Source organism: Geotrypetes seraphini, chromosome 2 (assembly GCF_902459505.1).
Source record: "Geotrypetes seraphini chromosome 2, aGeoSer1.1, whole genome shotgun sequence".
NCBI lineage: Eukaryota > Metazoa > Chordata > Amphibia > Gymnophiona > Dermophiidae > Geotrypetes > Geotrypetes seraphini.
The window spans coordinates 237,361,306-237,383,298 of record NC_047085.1 but is presented as its reverse complement, the minus strand read 5'-3'; the positions used below and the strand labels follow the sequence as shown (position 1 = coordinate 237,383,298).

At 41.1% G+C, this 21,993-nt stretch overlaps 2 protein-coding genes across 3 annotated transcripts in view; one reads left to right on the top strand and one right to left on the bottom strand.

Moving 5' to 3' along the window:
- Positions 1-21,993, bottom strand: part of FBXL7 (F-box and leucine rich repeat protein 7) — a 501,276-nt gene that overhangs the window by 310,918 nt on the left and 168,365 nt on the right. Inside the window, exon 2 of the mRNA XM_033935235.1 lies at positions 6,910-6,999. Coding sequence (XP_033791126.1) covers positions 6,910-6,999 — 90 coding nt within the window. The remainder of the gene's footprint in view (positions 1-6,909; positions 7,000-21,993) is intronic.
- The window catches only part of LOC117356004, a 60,356-nt gene that overhangs the window by 12,701 nt on the left and 25,662 nt on the right, over positions 1-21,993 (top strand). Inside the window, exon 3 of one of the 2 annotated variants that reach the window (XR_004538506.1) lies at positions 657-2,357. Coding sequence is in view for 1 of the 2 variants with exons in the window: in XM_033935237.1 (XP_033791128.1) it covers positions 14,686-14,775 (90 nt within the window). In the remaining variant the exon portion in view is untranslated. Of the gene's footprint in view, positions 1-656; positions 2,358-14,685; positions 14,776-21,993 lie in introns of those variants that run through there. The other variant, XM_033935237.1, reaches the window with a different exon arrangement.

Sequence of the window (21,993 nt, the reverse complement as noted above, 5' to 3'; positions counted from 1 at the left end):
ATGCCCTCCCGACGCGGTCCCAAGCTGGAAGCTTTTCAAAACCTGGACAAAGTGGCAGGTTTTGAAAAGCCATCCAGTCGCCCAGACAGTTCTCTAAACAGCTTATAAATGACCCACATTTCATAACATCACTGAATGAAATCAAATCACGTGCCTGGTACGTCATTTGTTCTTGTTGTGAAAAACATTCTTGGCCACAAGAAGGCAGACAACTACACACAATTAGTAGAGGATATTACATTCTATTCCATTAGAGATTTCTATTCCGCCATTACCTTGCAGTTCAAGGCGGATTACAAAAGAGTTATAGAAGGTGGGTTACAAAAGAAGATCTCTGGACATTTCCAGAGCGAGTAAAGAGTAGATCAGGTTGATTCGGGGGGTTAGGAAGAAGATGGGAGGAAGGAAGGTACTCATAGTGTTAAGACTTTTTCAGAGATTTCTTGAACGTCTTGTAGTCTGGGGTTGTTTTCAGTAGATTGGAGATTTGATTGTCTAGTTTTGCTGCTTGAGTGGCTAGGAGACCGTCATATAGTTTTTTTTCTGTTTAACTTCTTTGATTGGAGGGTGTGTGAATGGGGTGTGAGTTTTTCTATGCCTGGTTGAGGTAGTTTGGATGAGGCAGTTGTTCAGGATATGCTCTTTCATTTCAACAGGTTTGGCTGTAACAAGAGTGTTAAACTCCATTATCTGCAGTCACTTAGATTGCTCTCCAGAGAACCTTGGTGACTTAAGCGAAGCGCAAGGTGAAAGATTTCACCAAGACATAAAAACCAAGGAAGATGGGATGCACACATGATGGCAGACTGTTGTTGGAATCTTATGTGGGTTTGTCCTGGCAGATCCCACTCTTGGAAGTCTTAAAAAAGGAGCTTCTTGTGTGTCAAATGACCGGAAAGTTTGTATCATAAACTTGTGCTTTTGGTAAGAAATAAGTAGTTTTTCATGTTGTACCCTTTTCTTTTAATTTTTAATATGTTTCCTTCATGCTTAAAAGATATTAATTTAAACACTACATTAAAATATCCAGATTTTTTAAATGGGTGAGCAGAGTTAAGAGTGGTGTATGGCACATGTTCTGTATCTCAAAACCTAGAACTGATAGGAGAAAACTGGTGCCATTTACTGAATGAGCAGTTCAAAAACGCTTAGAAACAGGTCTAACATTTGAGGCACCAAAATGAATGTTGGCCAGTGTTTACCATCTAGACATTTTCAGATAGTTGTCTAGCTGATGGTTGTCTTTGATGATGCACAAGTTTAGCAAGGGGAAGGTTTTGCCTTAGAAATAAATTCAAATTCTTTGAAAACCATGAATTAATTGATACAGTCTATCTAGATTTTTAAAAAGTCATTTCACAAAGTCTGTCAAGAGAGGCTCTTTAGGAAATTGAAACATAATGAATAAGGAGGCAATATATTATTTTGGATTGGTAACTGGCTACAAAATCCAAAGCAAAAGTGCAGGACACTAAAAAGTTAATTTCACAATGGAGAGAGGTAAATAGTGGTGTGCCTAAGGGCTTTGCACTGAGACCCCTATCCGTAGATGCCAAGATTTCAAAATGATTGGAGGTGTCAAATCACCCTTCCTTGAATGTAATGAAAGTTGCTCAACATTGGGGGTGCTCAGCACCCACTGTACCCATTGAGCTGGCTTCTATGGGTATAACTTTTTTTTATTAACAATTTATAAAAAGGAGGAATGGCGAGGTGATCAAATTTGGAGATGACATAAAATTTATAAAATTAGTAGAAAGTGGGAGCATATGTCCCGGGGAGTGGCCTCAGGTGCCTTAGCCCCCAATTTGGGCTCAAGCCCCTTCCAATATTGTAGCAATGGATGCAGATGCCTAAGCCTTGCCAGCCAAAGAGATTCTCTGCTGGAGCCCCCCATCCAAGCTGCCTGAACAGAAAGCGGCAGAGTGTTCCAGCCACTGATACCAGCATTCTGTGCATGGATTTTTTATTTTTTTTAAGATTTTGATAAGTCCATTATAAGTCAGATAGATATAAGAACATAAGAATTGCCGCTGCTGGGTCAGACCTGTGGTCCATTGTGCCCAGGAGTCCGCTCACGCGGTGGCCCTCTGGTCAAAGACCAGCGGCCTAACTGAGAGTAGCCCTACCTGCATACGTTCTGGTTCAGCAGGAACTTGTCTAACTTTGTCTTGAATCCCTGGAGGGTGTTTTCCCCTATAACAGACTTCGGAAGAGAGTTCCAATTCTCTACCACTCACTGGATGAAGAAGAACTTTCTTATGTTTGTATGGAATCTATCCCCTTTCAATTTTAGAGAGTGCCCTCTCGTTCTCCCTATCTTGGAGAGGGTGAATAACCTGTCCTTATCTACAAAGTCTATTCCCTTCAGTACCTTGAATGTTTCAATCATGTCCCTTCTTAATCTCCTCTGTTCGAGGGGGAAGAGGCCCAGTTTCTCTAATCTTTCGCTGTACGGCAACTCCTCCAGCCCCTTAACCATATTAGTCGCTCTTCTCTGGACCCTTTTGAGTAGTACCATGTCATTCATCATATATGGTGACCAGTGCTAGATGCAGTACTCCAGGTGAGGGTGCACCATGGGAATAACTTCTTATTTTTACTGGAAAGGTGTCTTCCCTGTTGGATCTATTGGATACTTCTAAAGAACCTAGTTTGGCCTCTATTGGAGTTTGAACCCTGATCTCAATGAAACATTGGTCTGAACTCGCAGGGCACTTTTGAAGAGCCAACTTGCTTTCATGAGTCTTACATCAATCTCAAACCTTGACTTTTAAATGAAGTATGTTCTTTAAAAATGCTTTAGCAACAATGAGAGGAATGAATCCTGAAACTTAGATATCCATTTTAATAAATATTGTATCCACACCTTACTTCCAATAACGACCAAAGGTCCTATTTGCTAAAGTGTAGTAAGATATTGCAGTTATTTTGCATTAATTATTCAAATTAATACACAGAAGTTGAAAACTTCTGAGTCAACACAGAGGAAATGTCATTAAATGTGTGTTAAATCCATGGCAAATAATGCAATGCAGTTAGTAACAACTACTATGGGTGGTTTTAATTATAACACATTATTACCTGCTATGTTAAAAAATAACTGCCTCTACGTTAACTATAAGGCACAGTCCCAACTAATTTCTGTGTCTCTTTACATATTAACTGTTAACCAATGGCAATTAGCATGCAATGCCAGTTAATGTGGTTGCTAGCACAGCTTAGTACAGAGGCACCAAAGCTTGTTACAACATACCAAATTTCTAAAAATTTCTTCTATACAACAAATCCAATTAAATCAATATGATAAATAAAACTAAAATGTAAAACATACCAGTTAATGCATAATATTACAAAAACCACAAAATTTTTATAGGTATCATCAAGCCTATATAATGCGTCAAGGTATGTATTGGATCCTCCCTGAGCTTGTAGGACATTACCCAGATTGGCTATATCTTGAGTGGAAAATCCTATCCCCGATGAGACTGTCTCATATATTAAGTATTAAATTACCTTGGTACGCTAAGGATAATGTGATTTTATTGGACACATGGAAAACAATTAAATGTATTGATAAGTTAATAGATGTTCCCATAATAAAGTCTACTTTACAGTCCTTATGGCTAAACTCCAAGATTCAAATAGGCAGTGCTGGGATCACTTGGAAGAATTGGATGCAGGCAAATATTCGGACATTAGATGATGTTTTGTCGAATGAAAATCTGCTTAGCTTTTCACAACTGCAACAGTCATTTGGACTTTTCAAATCTCAGAAATATAGGTGGTTGCAGTTGAAGTAGGCTATTCAGAGTGGGTTCCCTGAATGGAAAAATTTTAAAACTTATTTTAGCCTGCAAATCCTTTGCTACCAAACTGATTTAATAGGACATCAGGCTGCTCAGTGGTACAAATAGATTTCTGGATTAATAAATAAAAAGCCAAAAAATAGTCTTAGAGACATTTGGAGCTTCAAGATCAAACAGTATATTTCTGTGTCTCGTTGGCCACGAATTTGGAATTGGAGATTAAGATGTACAGCGTCAGCATCTATGAGACAAACATGGTTATTTTTGTTGCATAGAATTTTCTGGACCCCAGTTAGATTACATAAAATAGATAGTTCTAAGTCTAATAGATGCTGGCATTGTCATATTGACATAGGGACTCTGGATCATCTGTTGTATTTTTGTCCATTTATATTAATATTTTGGAAATCCATAAGGGGACAAATTAATCAAGTTTTAGATTCAAATATTCCATTAACATATGAGGCTATAATTTGTGGAACAATTTTACATGTTAAACCCACTTTAGATAAGTATAAAAGTCATCTATTTTTAATTCTTACAGGTATAGCCATTCAATTGATTACAAGTAATTGGAAGAATCATGATAGAATAAATTATACTTTCTGGTGGGTGAATGTGTGTACTATATACAAATATGAATGAATTAATGCAGAGTGTAGGGGACTTAGTGTAATATTCAACAAAATTTGGTGCCCATTGACCTCATTTGTACAAATATAATACTGCATTTTGTCTTACTTTTTTCTTGGTTTATTTATCTTTACACATCCAGGGAGGGTGGGGGGTTGGGTGGTTGGGAGGAATTATTGATAATGATATTTTAGGTAACTTGGTTTCATTTTATATTATTTACTTGGTTCTTATGTTATTACTATATGCAAAATAATGTAATTATTGAAGGGTAGTTCTGTTATCTATATAGATATTAGTGTTATGACTGAATGCAATAATATACTGTTCTTTTATTTATATAACACTGTTCTTGTTTAAAAATCAATAAAGAATTATATTTTTTAAAAAAATTTTCTTCTATACAACAAATCCAATTAAATCAATTTGATAAATAAAACTAAAATGTAAAACATACCAGTTAATGCATAATATTACAAAAACCACAAAATAAAAAACTGGTCGTCCACCAGTGGAAAAACCAAAGACCTATGCCAATATACAGTATGAGTGGAGCAAACACTGAGAGTGTGAAATATGCAAGCACATTTGGCCAAACCAGTCTCTTTAGCTGTCCTTCCTTCTCCCTTCCACATTTCCTGTTTAAAAAGGAAGAATGGCACAGAAAAACAAGGGCTGTCAAGATGTATCTGGGAGCGTGTGCTCAGTCATTCTGCCCCTGCAGTGCCATGGGCTAGAGCAGTGGTTCCCAACCCTGTCCTGGAGGACCCCCAGGCCAGTCGGGTTTTCAGGATAGCCCTAATGAATATGCATGAGAGAGATCTGCATATAATGGTGGTGCCAGGCATGCAAATCTGCTCCATGCATATTCCATTGATATCCCTTATTAGTGCTGACATCTCTAACCAAGAAGACTTAGCCATATTTTAAGCTAAGTATTTATCTTTATAAGAAAGTATCTTTAATAGAAAAGTATAAATAGAAATATAAAAAGCAGAAAGCTCTATGAAATAATAAACAATAAATGTCCCGATGACGAGCAGACACATAAAGCTCAGGACAATGAGAAGTTTGAGTCCTGAGTGGTGCCACTGAGGGTCGAAAAAATTCTAAAAAAATTTTGTCTTTTGAAAATTACACACAAGGTGGCTTCATAGCCTTAAATAAGTTTATATTTTGGCTATATTTATAAATTGCATGTTTTGGCACCTTGATAATAATTTCAATATTTGTGCGTGGATTTGATAAATCTGAACTGTGCAGCCGTTCATGAAAGAGTTTGCCTTGCCCCTAGAGGTTTTGCAGCTTTGTTAAATTAGTTCAGACTTTTGCATCAGCGAATCTGCATTGGTTTTGAGAGATCCATTGTAGCTTCCTAAAAATTGGTAAATCTGACTTGGATCTACTCAAATTGCCCAGATTCTAGGGGAAAATTCCCAGAATTCCATCAAAGTCTGAAGCAGGTTGAAAGGGGATGGATGGGAGGCTGAAATTCATCTGGTTCAGTTTTGACCTTAACATTTCCATGCATCTTTTCTGTAAAATACTGTAGCAGCTGCTCATCTTCCTTGTTTTCCATCTACTGTGTTTTCTGACCTGATATCCTCTTGCACTCTGCCCAATACAGAGACTACTTTAGAAAGCTTACTTGGGGGTCAAATTCAAAACAGATTTAGACAGGTAATAGCTAGCATACTTGGGTCTGTTAATACAGTCCAAGAGATTATTTCTCCCTGCTCTACACTTTATTAACACTCATCACTCAAATTGTTCCCCTGTTTTACATTTCCATCTCCCATAGGGCAAAAGGATTAATCTCAGTCAATGGTACAAGTTGCTATTACATTCAATTATTTCAGATAAATGCTAAGCACAGAGCAATAAAACAAATAAACATAAAGCACATTACCCTAGCTCATCATCTTTCACCAGTAGCCAATAGCCCCAGCTGAAAGCATTTCCACCTGTTCACTTTAAGTCAAAGGCATGGTTGTCAGAATCTTCACCCTTTCAAGGTCTACTCCCAGTGAATACTGTGCTTTATAACATTAAGGTTTCAAGGCTTCCAAACAGCTTAAAAACATTTAAATAAGGTGAGCAATATCTAACATTGATCTCAAACAAGACTGCCATTGGATAGGACACAGTTCCAATACCACAGCTGCAGGTTCAACACAATCATGGCAGTCCACTAAATACTTCTGAAAATGTTCTTTATCAAGTATCAAACTAATTTTCTACTGTAGAATATAATTCATCTCTTACTCAAGTGTAGGAAACCTTGGATGAAGAACTAGTGGGAAATAATTTAGGCCATGAATCTTGATATTTAGACTATTTTCAGATATCTTTTCCATGCATACATGTACAGAATGTCAAGTTATTTCCCAAAAACATAGTACTGAACACAATGATGGTGAGCAGAGAGCCAGAGAAGTACAAAAGAAAATGTATGCTAGATGCCTACCTTCACTTGTAGCCGCATTCTTCTGGGCTTTGGTTGGAGTGTGATCTGTACTTGAACTCACGTCGGATGAGATGCTTGAGCTGCCTTTGCCTATAAAAGTGAGCAAAATAGGAAATAGCATCAGTTGCTTTAGTGGACAACATAATCTGGCCAACAGTAGTGCCTTCACAGTCCCTCATATGCTATAGTAAAAGAAGTAGCCTAATGGTAAGAGTTGTAGACTGAGAACCATATAGAGAATGGTATGAATTTGTCCTCGACTCCGCAGTTAACCACAGGAAATTATCCCCATATCATTCTGTAAGGAGGGAAGGAAGAATCGGAGTATGAATGGGCACAGTAGCTGACCCTCAAGCCTTGCATTGAAAAATGCTGGTATAAGAGGACTGAGGTTGAGATAGACACGGAGTGATTCTGGTCAAGTCACTTAACCTTCTATTGCTTTAAGTAGAAACTCAGATTTTGATCCCTCCAGGGACAGGAAAATACACCACTTACAGGTCTTATATAAGAAATTAAACAAAAATAAAACAGCAGTGAACCAAGGTGCTCTGTCTACTGGTGGTCAGCTATGGATAATATCAAGTTAGTATGTAGTTAATAACACAGAGAACAACAGGGATTATTGCATCCTTTGCACAATGAAAGCCAAGAAAAATGCAACAAAAAACAACACACCCATACTCCCCCTCCACACACACCCTCCCCACACACACAAAAAAAGCTTCTAGAATAGTTAAATCTTGAAACAGAGGGAAGGAAATTTAGAATTAGCTCAAACCTTTGCAGTAGTAGCTCAAGGTGAGTTACAATCACGTACACTAGGTATTTCTATGTTCTTGAACAGCTTACATTCTAAGTTTGTAGCCTGCCGAAGATCACAAGCAACATTAGTGGAATTTGAACATAGAGCCAGCATTTAACTTCATCTCTATATTCTGCAGCACTATTCATACAGGTAACAGCTCTGAATATACAGTTTGTACTTGCACTCTCCACTTGGTTTTGACTTGCTTATCCAGAAAATGGCTGATTATTGACACTGTTGTGACAATGTTTGAATATCCCTCACTCCTTCCCTAATCTAGTCCCCAAATAATTGTTTAGCAACATAAATGGCTAGATGTTATTCATATGGGGTACCTATATCAACTTTAATAGCTTAGGTTTACAGCAGAAGGCTAGGGACTTTGGGTTGGATGACTCTGCTCACATTCAGGTTATTTGTCTGGGGAGGTAAGAAGCCACAGACAAGAATTTGATATGACGCGGCAGAGAGAAGGCCCTGGCGGGGAAGGCAGTGAAGCAGCCCGTTCAGAGCGCTACCGCCGCTGCTGTTTTGGATTCTTTTGGAGTGGAGGTATGTCAGGCTTATGGTGGAAGGGTCGGTGGGGTTCCGCTGCACGTAAGAACATAAGAATTGCCGCTGCTGGATCAGACTAGTGGTCCATCGTGCCCAGCAGTCCACTCACGCGGCGGCCCCCAGGTCAAAGACTAGTGCTCTAAATGAGTCCAGCCTCACCTGCATACGTTCCAGTTTAGCAGGAACTTGTCCCCCTTTGTCTTGAATCCCTGGAGGATGTTTTCCCCTATAACAGACTCCGGAAGAACGTTCCAGTTTTCTACCACTCTCTAGGTGAAGAACTTCTTACGTTTGAATGGAATCTATCCCCTTTCAACTTTAGAGAGTGTCCTCTCATTCTCCCTACCTTGGAGAGGGTGAACAATCTGTCTTATCTGCTAAGTCTATTCCCTTCAGTATTTTGAATGTTTCGATCATGTCCCCTCTTAGTCTCCTCTTTTCAAGGGAGAAGAGGCCCAGTTTCTCCAATCTCTCACTGTATGGCAACTCCTCCAGCCCCTTAACCATTTTAGTCACTCTTCTCTGGACCCTTTCAAGTCCTTCTTCATGTATGGCGACCACCAGTGCTGGACGCAGTACTCCAGGTGAGGGCACACCATGGCCCGGTACAGCAGCATGATAACCTTCTCCGATCTGTTCGTGATCCCCTTCTTTATCATTCCTAGCATTCCGTTTGCCCTTTTTGCCACCGCAGCACATTGCGCGGACAGTTTAATCGACTTGTCGATCAGAACTCCCAAGTCTCTTTCCTGGGAGGTCTCTCCAAGTATCGCCCCGGATATCCTGTATTCGTGCATGAGATTTTTGTTACCAAAATGCATCAGTGTACACTTATCCACATTGAACCTCATTTGTCATGTCGATGCCCATTTCTCGAGCTTGATTATGTCACGTCCGCAAATTTAATCACCTCACTCATCGTACCAATGTCCAGATCGTTTATAAAGATGTTGAAGAGCACGGGTCCAAGCACTAAGCCCTGCGGTACCCCACTGGTGATGCTCTTCTAGTCCGAGTATTGTCCATTTACCCCCACTCTTTGTTTCCTTTGCTCCAGCCAGTTTTTAATCCATGTGAGTATTTCACCCTCGATTCCTTGGCTTGCAATTTTCCGAAGGGATAGGAGGGAGGGATAGAAAAACACTGCAGAGGGAAGGCCCAGCTCCTGCAGGGAAGGCTGCGAAGCACTGCCACTGTTCTTGGAGGCCTCAGGAACTGCTGTAACAAGGAGATGGGTGAGAGGCAAGGAAAGATGCTGCACATGGGGGGGGCAGAGAAAGGAAAGAGCAAGAATTGGGATGTAGGAGAGGAAGGGAGAGATGATTGGCAAATCAGACAGCACTAGTGTAGGGATGGAGTCAGGGGAGTGTTGGGGTAGCTTCGGGGGTCGATCTTAACTAGGGCTTATTTTCGGGATAGGTCTTATTATCAGGGAAACACGGTAAGTTGTACATGGATACAGCATATTCTATAAAAATGTGCATAACTTTTAAGACCACTCCCAGTCTGCCTCTGGTCAAGCCCCCTTTTCAAATTTGCATGCTGCAACTGGTATACTGTATACTTTTTATAGAATGTGCTTTCTAATTTGTGTGTTACTTTTGATTAGTCCCTATTAGTATCAATTACAAGGTGTTACTTGCCAACTTTAGGTGCCATATACAAAATTTGGGAGATGAGAGTAATATTCAGCCAACTGTGGTAAGTGGCTAGTAAGCCATTCCCAGCTGCAGGCTGACCTACCCCCAGATATTCAATGGCTCCCAACATTTAATTTTTGGGTTTGTACTCTGACCTGGAATTTAACTGAGCACTATCCTGTTTCCCTGAAAATAAGACCTATCCTGAAAATAAGCCCTAGCATAATTTTTAAAGATGCTCCTAATATAAGCCCTACCCCAAAAATAAGCCCTAGTTAAGATCAACCCCCAAAGCCCCATTCCCCCCCCCTCCGAATCTCCGCATCTCTATCCCTGACACTAGTGCTGCCTGATTTGCTGAAAAAAAAATGGACTTATCGATTCAGCAACCCCCCACCCCTGCTGCTTTAGAAGGCCTTGGAGTGGAGATATGTCAATCTAACGGTGGGAGGTTTGGTGGGGTTCTGCTGCACAGGGGGGTGGGAGGGATAGAAAGATGCTGCACAAGGGGATGGGTGAGAGGGGAGGAAAGATGCTGCACATGGGGGGGGAAGAAAAGAGGAAGCAATGGGGTGGAGGAGAGGAAGGGAGAGACAATTGTACATGAAAAAAGTAATACATCCCCCCAAAAAAAGACCTAATGTGTTTTTTGGTCCCAAAATTAATATAAGACACTGTCTTATTTACGGGGAAACACGGTAGTTGATATTCAGACCAGTTACTGGTTAACTCGATGCATAAAGTTAGGACAGCCTCTTTGCTTTCCTAATTTGATGCATTTGCTTAGCTGGTTAAAGGACTGGATATTACCGCTAACTAGCTTAATACTTGCTCTGCTTAAGCTCCGCACTCGACCATCCCTAACCTAGCTGAAATATTCAGCAACATTACCTGGTTTAGTGTCGCTGAATATCAGCAGCTGGCTGCCTAAATGAGGTTTAACCCGGAAAAAGCCTAGTGGAATTGGGGTCTGACTATAAATAGCAAACCGCATTGTGGATGTAAGTTCAAAATTAGGGCTGGCTAACATGTCTCCCTTCTGGAACTGAGTAAATTTGCTATATTTGTAAGGAGCTAGCTATAATCAAGTAGAAACACAGTTACTAAGGGAACTTAGGGAAGTCCTGGCAGTGTTTGCTTAGACTACTTGCTCAGGCAGATTACCTGCTCTGCCCTTTTCTTCCATCTCTGAATGAGGCCAAGGAATAACAGCTGATCCCAAACTGAAGTGAAAACAAAGGCCTTCATGGGAGAGCACTCAGAGAACTCACACAAAATGGCAGTACAGTAGTCATCCAAGTATCTCTCCCTGAGCTGCAGACTCCACACCATTTTATTAATGTTATGACTTTATTTGATTTATTACTCATATGTAGGTTCATACATTTCCAATCATAGTGCAACATCTTAATTAACTTCTAGTCATAAGTTGCACACTTGCAATTTGTCATGCTGGGTAACAAGTCTGAATAACTTTGCTGTATTTGTGAGAAGCTAGCTATGAGTATAATAAAGTAGAACCACCCTTACTAAGGGAACTTAGTAAGTTTTATCTCTTCAACACTATTTTAGAATCAGGAGTAGTTCCAGAAGAACAGAGACAGGCAAATATGACTCCTCTTCATAAAAGTGGAAATAAGGAGACTGACCATCACAGGTTGGGTTGCTACCCTGGTGGTAAATTAATTTAATGGTACAACAAGCAATAAAAACCCCAGAACTCCATTGAATAAAGGAAAAAACAAAATGTCAGTAAACCAAAACACCAGAAGTGGAGTTGATGAACTGGAAATACACAGATATATTAATAACATAAAATCAAATATACAAGCATTAAAATAAACAAAATAGTCCCAAGCTGGTGTGGATAAATCCACCTTAGTGTATGCAAAAGTAGTTTCCAAAAGTTCGGTGTTGCAAATATTACTGTGGAACAGTCCCAAACTGATATGGTTGAGACCACACTGGCTTATCCAATGGTAGTTTACCAGAAGTTCAGTGTTGCAAATCAGCTGGCAGACAGTAAAAACCAAATGCATTTGTATAATACAGCTGACAGGTGGTGAAGCATATAAGGAGCTGAAAAATATAAAGGCTTTCATCAGGGGTCCTGTAAAAATATTTTATGTTTGATTTAAATTGTTAGATTCAGACCTCCTTTTACGAAACTGCAATAGCAGTTACGGTACTAGCGCGGGGAGCCGCGCTGAATGGCCCACGCTGCTCCCGACGCTCATAGAGTTCCTATGAGCGTTGGGAGCAGGGCGGGCCATTCAGCACGGCTCTCTGCGCTACAAACTGCAAGCACAGTTTAATAGAAGAAGGGGTCAAAGTTTGAGGATGATACTGGTGAGGTGACTAGTGATGGATGAAATGATGGTGTTGGGTGAAGAATGAAAAGTAGAGCATGCCTTACAGAACAAGTGAATGAATGGTCTTCGTATGCCAAAGACTGTAGAACAGAAAAAAAAGATGGTATGTTTTCAAACGTGAGATGAAAACCAAAAAATAGTGCAAAAGAAGATGAGTATGTTTATAAAATAGAGGTGAAAACCAGAAATTAGTGCGAAAGAAGTACGCAATTGTGTAAAATAACATACCCTATTTGAAAATCACCTTACTGATCAAAGAAAACAGTGTATCCATAAAACTGGTATGAAAGGCGTGAGATTAGAGATCCAACCTAATGATAATTCAGATATTACATAATTGGAACAATAACAGAAGGAAGTTAAAAGGATGGAGGTGAAAGATCATGACTGATTATGGGTGAGCTATTGAATAAAGAGGACAATTAAATAAGCAAGGAGTAAAATCTAAAAACTATCCATGTCTATCCAATCAGACAAAAACATGTGCGAACTGGATCCCAAGTTAATAAAGCCAAAATTGGAAAACATAATAAATAAAGAAGCTGAGAAAAAGGGGGGTTATAAAAATGACTGATTGGTGAAAAACGATCTGAAAATGACATCCTTGGTGATAAGTGAACCTCGCAAAAATGAAAAAATTGAAAAGAAAAGAAGAGAGGAAGCTATACCAAGTTGGTACATACTAAAACATAAAGAATTGTTTTGATGCCTGAACCATAATAAATGGTAGAAGGAAGAATTTTAAAAAACGATGTGAATCAGTAACCATAACTTAATCTCCAAACGGGACAACTTTCCTCAGCATGTGTAGGCTGAAGTAGCATTTTTTTACCAGGGAGTTGAGGTGGTCATTGAAGGACAATGTAGAGTCAATGATGACGCCCAGGACCTTGCTGGAGAATTCGAGTTGCAGAGTGGAGCCAGAGGGCAGTGGGATTGAGGTGGGTAGCTGAGCTAAATTTGGGCCAAGCCAGAGTAGTTTTGTCTTGGATTCATTCAATTTCATTTGGACGGTGTGGGCCCAGGATTGGAGGTTCGAGATACAAGAGGATATGTTCTCTGAGAGATTAGTGAGGTTTGAGTCGGTCTCGAGAAGGACGAGGATGTCATCAGCATAGGTGTATATTGTTTCAAGGGGGGATAGATGGAGGAGTTTTAGAGAGATCATATAAATGTTGAAAAGGATAGGAGATAAAGGTGAGCCTTGCGGGACTCCACAGATTGGTATCCAGGGGGAGGATGAGGTGCCATTCCTATTGACAATGTAGGATCAGGAGTGGAGGAATTTTGAGAACCATTCAAGGACTGTAGAGGTGATGCCGATCTCGGAGAGTTGGTAGATTAGAATATCGTGGTGAACAACGTCGAAAGCGGCAGAAAGATCGAATTGCAGGAGGACGGCAAACTTGTTGCGGGAGTGAAGTTGTTGAACCTTGGAGATTAGGGAGGTCAGTAGGGATTCGGTGCTGAAATTGAGTGATGTGGGCTGCGTTAGGGGAAGACATCATAAAAAGGCAACGAGCAAAGCCAGTGAAAACATAAAGACGTAAAAAACCGCATGTGCATGAGGTCAGATTAAAAGTCATAATAATTATAGAAAAGTAATAAAAATGATAAAACTACCAAATACTTGAAATGGTCAAGCAAAAAAATGAAATGTGTGATGCGTGGAAAGAAACAGAGAAACATGACGGCAGATAAAGGCCAAATAGCCCATCTAGTCTGCCCATCCACAGTAACCATTATCTCTTTCTCTCTCCGAGAGATCCCACGTGCCTTTTGAATTTAGACACAGTCTCTGTTTCCACCACCTCTTCCGGGAAACTGTTCTACACTTCTACCACCCTTTCTGTATAAAAGTATTTCCTTAGATTATTCCTGCGCCTATCACCACTTAACTTCATCCTATGCCCTCTCATTCCAGAGCTTCCTTTCAAATGAAAAAGACTCAACTCATTCACATTTACATCAAGTAGGTAAGTGGGGAGCAATATAGCAACATGAGTGTGGTGTGTTTGTGCCAGAATCAATAATCAAGAACACAATGTCAGGTGGGTTAAAGAAAGACTCCACTATTGTTAGGGAAAACCATAGGTCCCAAATGGCCTACAGATAAAGACCTGGTTCTAATGGCTTAAAGACGTGAGCCCATGCTTCATGTACTGGCACTTAGCCCTCAAAGTAAACAGCTTTACAATCTAACATCGTACTTTTTCAAGGGGGAAGATATGCTGGAGATTAAGCCAAGACTGTAGGAATATGGCTAGCTCAGAAAGGAAAGACAAAGGCAACCAAGGATAATAAAGTAATGTGAATATATGCAGCAGAAATGAAAAAATAGACAGAATTTTAAATTGAGTTTTTGGAAAATAAATGACCAAAAGCTCTTGTCATCTCCCAGGTACAGGAATTACAAGAAGAATTACAGACGAAAAGGAAGTGAGGGGCACATCAAGAACAAGCAGATGTCAATGGAAGATATGGGGAAAAGGTGAGAGCCCTCAAGACAGTGGCATCCAGAAAAGATAGAGCTGATAGATGCAAAACATCCATCAGAAAGGGCCAGGAAAGTAGTTAGAAGGATATTTCGAGAAGACTGTCCACACCTCCTCATGTAGCCAGGGCCGGATTTAGATGAAAAGAGGCCCTAGGCTATTCCACTTATGAGGCCCTTTCACCTCCCATTTTTAAGTTTGTAAATTACATGAGAGATAATAAAATACATCATTACTGTGATATATATCAATATGTTAAATGAAACATGTTGTTATTGGTACTAACCTTTATAAAAAATGCCCCTTCCAATGTCCATAGTGCCCCCAGTGCGTCCTTCCTCACCTCACCTCCCCTCCGATGCCCGCCTGCCTCCCATCCCCCTTTCATTGAACACCCCCTGATGCCATCCTGCCTGCCTGCCTTCCATTGAACCCCCCCACCCCCCTCCGATGCCAGCCTGCCTCCCATCCCCCTTCCACTGAACCCCCCCCCCGATGCCAGTCTGGGCCGCCCTGTCCTGACAGATCCACATTTTGCCTCTCTCCCCGCGGGGCTGGGCTTTGCTCAGCTGTTTCCAGACTGACGTCTTTCCCTCCCCGATCCTCCTCCCAGAGCGAGAAAAAGAAAGGGAGAAGCCGAGTCGGCGGCCGGAGCCGGTTCCAATCCCGAAGTGGAACCAAGGTAACCGGGAAGCGGCTAAAAACTGAACCGGAGGCAGGATCGGACCAGGGACCAGCGTGCGCCCCCACCCGGGGCTGAGACCGATTCCCCTCCGGAGCCGGGAAAGGGGTGGGGGGGGAGAGAGGAGCAGCGGGATCCTATCCAGAGCTGGAGCACGTGTGCAATTCAGATTCACCACCCCCGGCTGAATTATGATGAGTCGCTGGCGCAGGCGCCGTGAAGAGTGACACAGAAGCACACCTCACGCCACCAGGACTCACGATATTTCAACAGCGCATGCGCGCTCTAGGATTTTATTATTTATGATATAATCATGAAAATATAAAATAAAGCACGTAATATGCATTTTAAAATATGCAAATTAAAACATATGTTAAGAACTTACTTAGAATTCCGCGAAATGAAGATATTGTCACAAAAAAATTTTTCAATAGTCTATAAACACGTCACTAAAGTATTGAACCTACTGAACTCAAAAGGCGAGAATCAAATGATCGTGTACGCAATCCTAAAATAAGAATCTTTTCTAATAACATTAACACGTGTTTCATATTATCGAAGTAACACGAATATAACCGAACGTCGGGATATCAATAGGTCTGTTCATTTGTATATACTAGATTGCATCAAAGTATAGTTCATACGTTCACTGATTGCTATGGCAAATATTGACGTGCCTTATGCTACTAAGCTCTGGTTTGTTCTTGCATAAATAAAGTGCAGATTGGTGTAGATTGGAACAGACAAACGAACAGACCCAATGAGCCGAACGCGTTGATCTTAACCAATACATTTTTATGTTTTTTATTAGTCATATGCGTAGAATTTCTCCTTATTTTCGGTTCAGTGTTTTAGTGTTCACTGTTTTTAGAATAGTGTAATTTTAATTTTGCTAACAATTTGAATGTAGGCCCCTCTTGATCTTGAGGCCCTAGGTTGAAGCCTAGTTAGCCTATAGGAAAATCCGGCCCTGCACGTAGCTCAGTTACTGTACCCACAATCCTGAGCTGGTGGCTACTTATCTGAGCTTATTATGTAACTCCATAATCATGTGCCCTTATGTCTAGCCCCTTCTTGTTCCCCCTTGCTCAATAAAACATGTATTCCTCTAGTCACACATTTCAGGTACTGTAGAATCATTCTTGGCCAAGAACTTTCTTTCTTGTCTCAAATCTCCACTCTTGCTAAGTTGACTTTCATGTCTCTACGTAAATTTAAATCGGTATGATCTTATTTGGATACTCCTTCACAACTGACCCTTCTCTGTGTTCTCATTCTGTCTTGTTTTGATTACTGCAAAACTACAGTATCTACCCGGGCCTACCACAATCACTGCCATCAGGGCCGGATTTAGATGAAAAGAGGCCCTAGGCTATTCCACTTATGAGGCCCTTTCACCTCCCATTTTTAAGTTTGTAAATTACATGAGAGATAATAAAATACATCATTACTGTGATATATATCAATATGTTAAATGAAACATGTTGTTATTGGTACTAACCTTTATAAAAAATGTGACATGGATCTTGAGGCCCTAGGCTGAAGCCTAGTTAGCCTAGTTAGCCTATAGGAAAATCCAGCCCTGACTGCCATTCATATTTTCACCCGTGCTTCCAGCTTTGACCACATCATCCCTCTTCTCATTCAATATCACTGGCTCTCTAGCCCACAATGTGCACATTTTAAGATTTTAACTCTCATATCCAAAGTTCTATCCCTTTATACCTATCTGCCTCTTATATACTTTATGCTCCTCCACATCTTCTTCAATCCCTAAATCAGTGGTCCCCAACCCTGTCCTGGAGGACCACCAGGCCAATCGGGTTTTCAGGCTAGCCCTAATGAATATGCATGAGAGAGATTGGCATATAATGGAACTGACAGGCATGCAAATCTGCTCCATGCATATTCATTAGGGCTATCTTGAAAACCCAAATGGCCTGGTGGTCCCTCAGGACAGGGTTGGAGACCACTGCCCTAAATGACAATTGTCTCCATCTCCCAGCCTCAAAATCTGCTCAATATGATACCACCAGATCTCACGCCTTCTTCTGGTTTGCTCCCTCTCTATGGAACTCACTTTCCTCTGCCCTTGGAATGCTCTTTTCCTAAATTCAGGACCCTGCTGAAAGCCTTTTTCAGAAAGCTTCCTAGATCAAGCTCTCACCAGGCGCAACCTGAGAATTCACTGACCATGCAATTTTATGACTTTACCTTCCTTTTTCTTCCTTTTATTATAGTATTCCTCTCCACCTTTTTAGTAATCCCCCTCCCCTCTCCCCAAGGAAAGGTGATTCATTAAGTAACAATAAATATTATTTATTTATTTTAAAAATTTATAGCCCACATATCCTACAATTCTATGTGGGTAACAACATAACATACGTAAGAAAATAACTCATAAAAATAAAATAATCAAAAAACATAAAAAACATAATCATTGATATCACCATAGCACAATGACTACTGCCCGAAGAGAATGCTAAGCACTTTCTCCATAGCATTGCCAGCCCTAACCAGCCTAAACAGTGGGTTGGGGTGGTCCACGAAAGGAAAAACTGTTTTCAGTTCATCATTTTTGCAGTTTTTCCTTTTTTTGTTCTTGCTACTTGATCTCCACTGCAGAACTGTTGGATTCTTCTTTGTTTTTGTGGGCCACAGAAGAGCACGATTCTACCAATATTTTGCCCAAACATCATCAGCAAATAGTGAGTTTTGTGGTGGAGCCAGAGGGTGGTTTGTTTGGCCCCTCCAACCAAACAGCTATTCTGCTGCCCCTGTGACCCAGGACTCAAACCATCCTGAGCCACTGAAGTGACCCCACAGCTGGAAGATAAACCAAATACTATCCCCCCCCCCCCCCCCAAATATACTTTCATTAGCACCCTAATTTGGTTAAAAGCTGCTTCTCAAAACTGAAAAGTCCTGAAGTTATGTTTCCAACCAGATGTACATTTCTTAACTTATACTGTAAGAAGAGAAAGCTGACACCATGCTTCTGGCACTCAAGGAAACTTCTAATCCCAGGAATGTTAGCAGGAGACTTTCCTGCTCTGTTATTTCAATCAAGCATTCCTTGGGGTTTCTATATCATGCCTGGTGTTCTTACTGCTCTGATGTGAGGAGGTCTGGGTTTCTCAAGGTGTGGGCTATGCTGGAGCTTTTAGGCTTTCAGTGGTAAATTGAGTTCCAGAGTGTACTTTGTGTGCTAGAAAAACAGATAATAAGCACTTTCCAGGACTGTCCTTGCTGCATACACAAGGTGAGAGCAGTGAGTTTTCCTTCTTACAAACACTGCACTCAGAATATCAACAGCAACAGATCTCAAAGATTACAGTGCAAATCTCATGCGCTGTATTTATAGTTGGAATCAGTGGCATAGTAAGGGGGAGCGGGATGGACCATCATGGGCACCGTCTTAGTGGGGGCTCCGGCACCTCTCCTCCTCTCTGACCCCTTGCTGCGCACTCACTTCCCTTCTGTCCAACACCCCAGACACCTGGTGGTCTAGTGGGCTGGGGGGGTTCGGACCATTGTCAGGGGTGAAGGGTTTTTGAGCTGGGGGGGGTCTGATCTGAACCCCACAGACCACTAGACCCCCCCCCCCCAGGATTTTGTAGGAAGTGGAGGGGTGATTGGAAGGTGGGGGGGGGTGCTTGGTGTTGGGGGGAAGTCAGGGGGTCCCGGTTTTGGCAGCGGGGGAGGGGTACTTGACATGCTGTATCTGTTTCCAGACATTGTTGTGTATGCATATTTACCACAAGATAGGTTTAAAACAGCCAATATAGAACCACAGAAAGAATATCAGAGGTAAAACATAATGGAACAAATGAAAAAGAATATTTCAACTGATAGAAAATATAAAAACATAGACACCATAAAGCCAGGCTTCTGCCATCCTATAAGTGTTGTATATTTGCAATAAACTCGTATGATCGGACATTATTCATAACAGAGAGCTGCACAGGAATGGGGATCGCAGGAATCCCACAGGGACTGAACAAGTTGTGGGATTCCCAAAGGTTATAGCCTCAGTATTCCCATGGAATACTGAGGTTATAGCCTCAGTATTCCCATGGAAGTGTAGTCAAAAATTATTGTAGTGCTAGAATGAGGCTTGGAAAGTGACAATTGGAGCACCTGAATGAGGCTTGGAACACCCAGAAAGGCAACCAAAACATCAGACTAAAGCTTGAAACATTCATTGGTTGATTAGTAAATAGGGCCCATGAAAACCACAGGAGGATGTTGGGGGTCGGGGGAAACAAAGGACTCTGAGCAGGTGGATGGAGAAGATTAACTGCAGGGATGGGTGGAAGTAAAATGGGGATGGGCAAGGATGGATAAAATTTCTGTGCTTGTGCAACTCTCTAATTCAAAAATATTTACAGTATATGTTTAGCTATGACCATTAAGGGAGTAATTCTATAAGTGGACATGTTTAGGATCTCTTGTGTTTAGGCTCCCAAATGCTCCATGGTAGGAGCCTATTCTATAACACAAATATCAGCAGATCTTAGAGTTATGTGCCCACAGTTGAACCAGACATAGACTTGTGTTTGCATAAATGTGGCACGGGCATGCATAGCTTACAGTATTCTGCAAATTACACATTTAAGTGGGAGCCCCAACCATTGATTATCCATGTTTTACCCTTTCATTTGCCATTTAGGAGGGCCCTTTCATCAGTGGCAAAGCAAGGGTGAGTGGTGCCTGGGGTGGTGATGCCCCTCTCCTGCTTTCTTCTCTGCCCTCCCCACTCCTTCACAATTCCCCTGCTGGGCATGCGCCCCCCTCCTTCCCTTCCCCTGTACCTCTTTAATTTTCCCAGCGTGAGCAGCATTACAAATTTGCTGCCCACATCGTGTCGTGTCCTGGAAGCAACGTCAGAGAGAGCCGACAATGAATGGGGGTAGCAAGTTTGTGATACTGCTCAGGCTGGGAAAATTAAAGAGGTACGAAGGAAGGGAAGGGGTGAAGGTACGCGGCAGGGAGGGGTCAGGAAAGAGCGGGACACTTGGCAGCCACAAGGTCAGAAATATGGCTACTCCATTGCAAGATTGCACCATCAAAGAACAATGTGCAGTAGTATGTTTTTTTTGGGCAGAGGAAGTGAAACCTGTTGAAAGTCATCGTCAGATATTGATTTAGTATGTGGACAAAGCACCATGAATCAACGAAAGGTTTATAAGTGGGTAAAAAGGTTTAAAGCAGGAAGAACACGTATAACTGATGAAGGTCATTCTGGTCACCCATCAACATCACGCACACAAGAGCACATTGACAGGGCAGATGCTTTGAATAGAGAAGACCGATGGACAACGGTATCTCATGTGGATGAAAATTTGAATATCAGCTATAGATCTGCATTTGCCATAATGCATGATGACTTTGAATACAGGAACATCTGCGAACAATGTTTTCCTAAAAAGCTTAGTGATCTACACAAGCAACAGTGTCTGGAGGTTGCGACCCAGTTCCTGAAACAATATGAAGAAGATCCAAGTATTCTGGAGAGAATTGTCACTGGCAATGAGACATGGGTGCATCACTGCAACCCGGAGAGCAAAAGACAAAGCATGATGAAGTAAAGGAAGAGGTGTTCATCTGGCTTTGGGAGCAGAAACACTTCTCTGCAGGAATGCAGAAGCTAGTTGAAGGATACAACAAACGTGTCAGCTTGTATGGGGACTATGTGAAAAAGTGATATGTTCGATTGCTCATAGTTACTTCTATTAAAGCCTTTAAATGTATTTTGCCTTTACGTTTTGATTTACCCCCGTACATGCCATCTGGTACTAGAGGAACATTTTGAATATTTTAGATGAACTCCAAAGGCCTTCTGATTGAGAAAAAATGAACTCACTTTGGCTGCGAGTGCATGGTTTCCGCACAAAAGACAGACACAAGAGTCCAACTTAAACAAAATATCTGGATTGGATATTAGCTATGTAGAATGATTTATGAACTGGAGATGTTTGTACTAGTTAACTGAATTGGACTTCTCTTTCTAGAACATAGGTCACTACTTACAACTAATAAATATATCAAACCTTTTGTTTGAAAAATGCCATAAGATATAGTGGCGTTGAGAGCACACAGAGCAAAAGGGGAGAAATAGGCGCATTCCAGAAGTAATAGACCATAAGTTCTTTATTGAATAATAAGGCACTCTTTCCCGGCTCTACTACCTTGCCCTGGCACAATGACAGAAAAAAAGTGGCAGCTGTGAAGGCTCTGAAAAACAAAGAGTCTAACTTTTTATTATTATTATTATTAATTTTTAAAATATAGACAAGGAAATCTTACTGAATATAGATTTAGAAATTAGAACTCCCATGTTTGGAGGCCCCTAGATACGGCCTGGAGGTCAGGAATAATGAGATGAGGCTTTCAGGGGGCCTGTCTCCTCCATTATATGCAAATCTCTCTCATGCATATTCATTAGGGATATCCTGAAAACCCAACTGGCTGGGGGTCCCCTAGGATAGGGTTGAGAACCATTGCTTTAGAGGGAAACTGTGTTAGTATG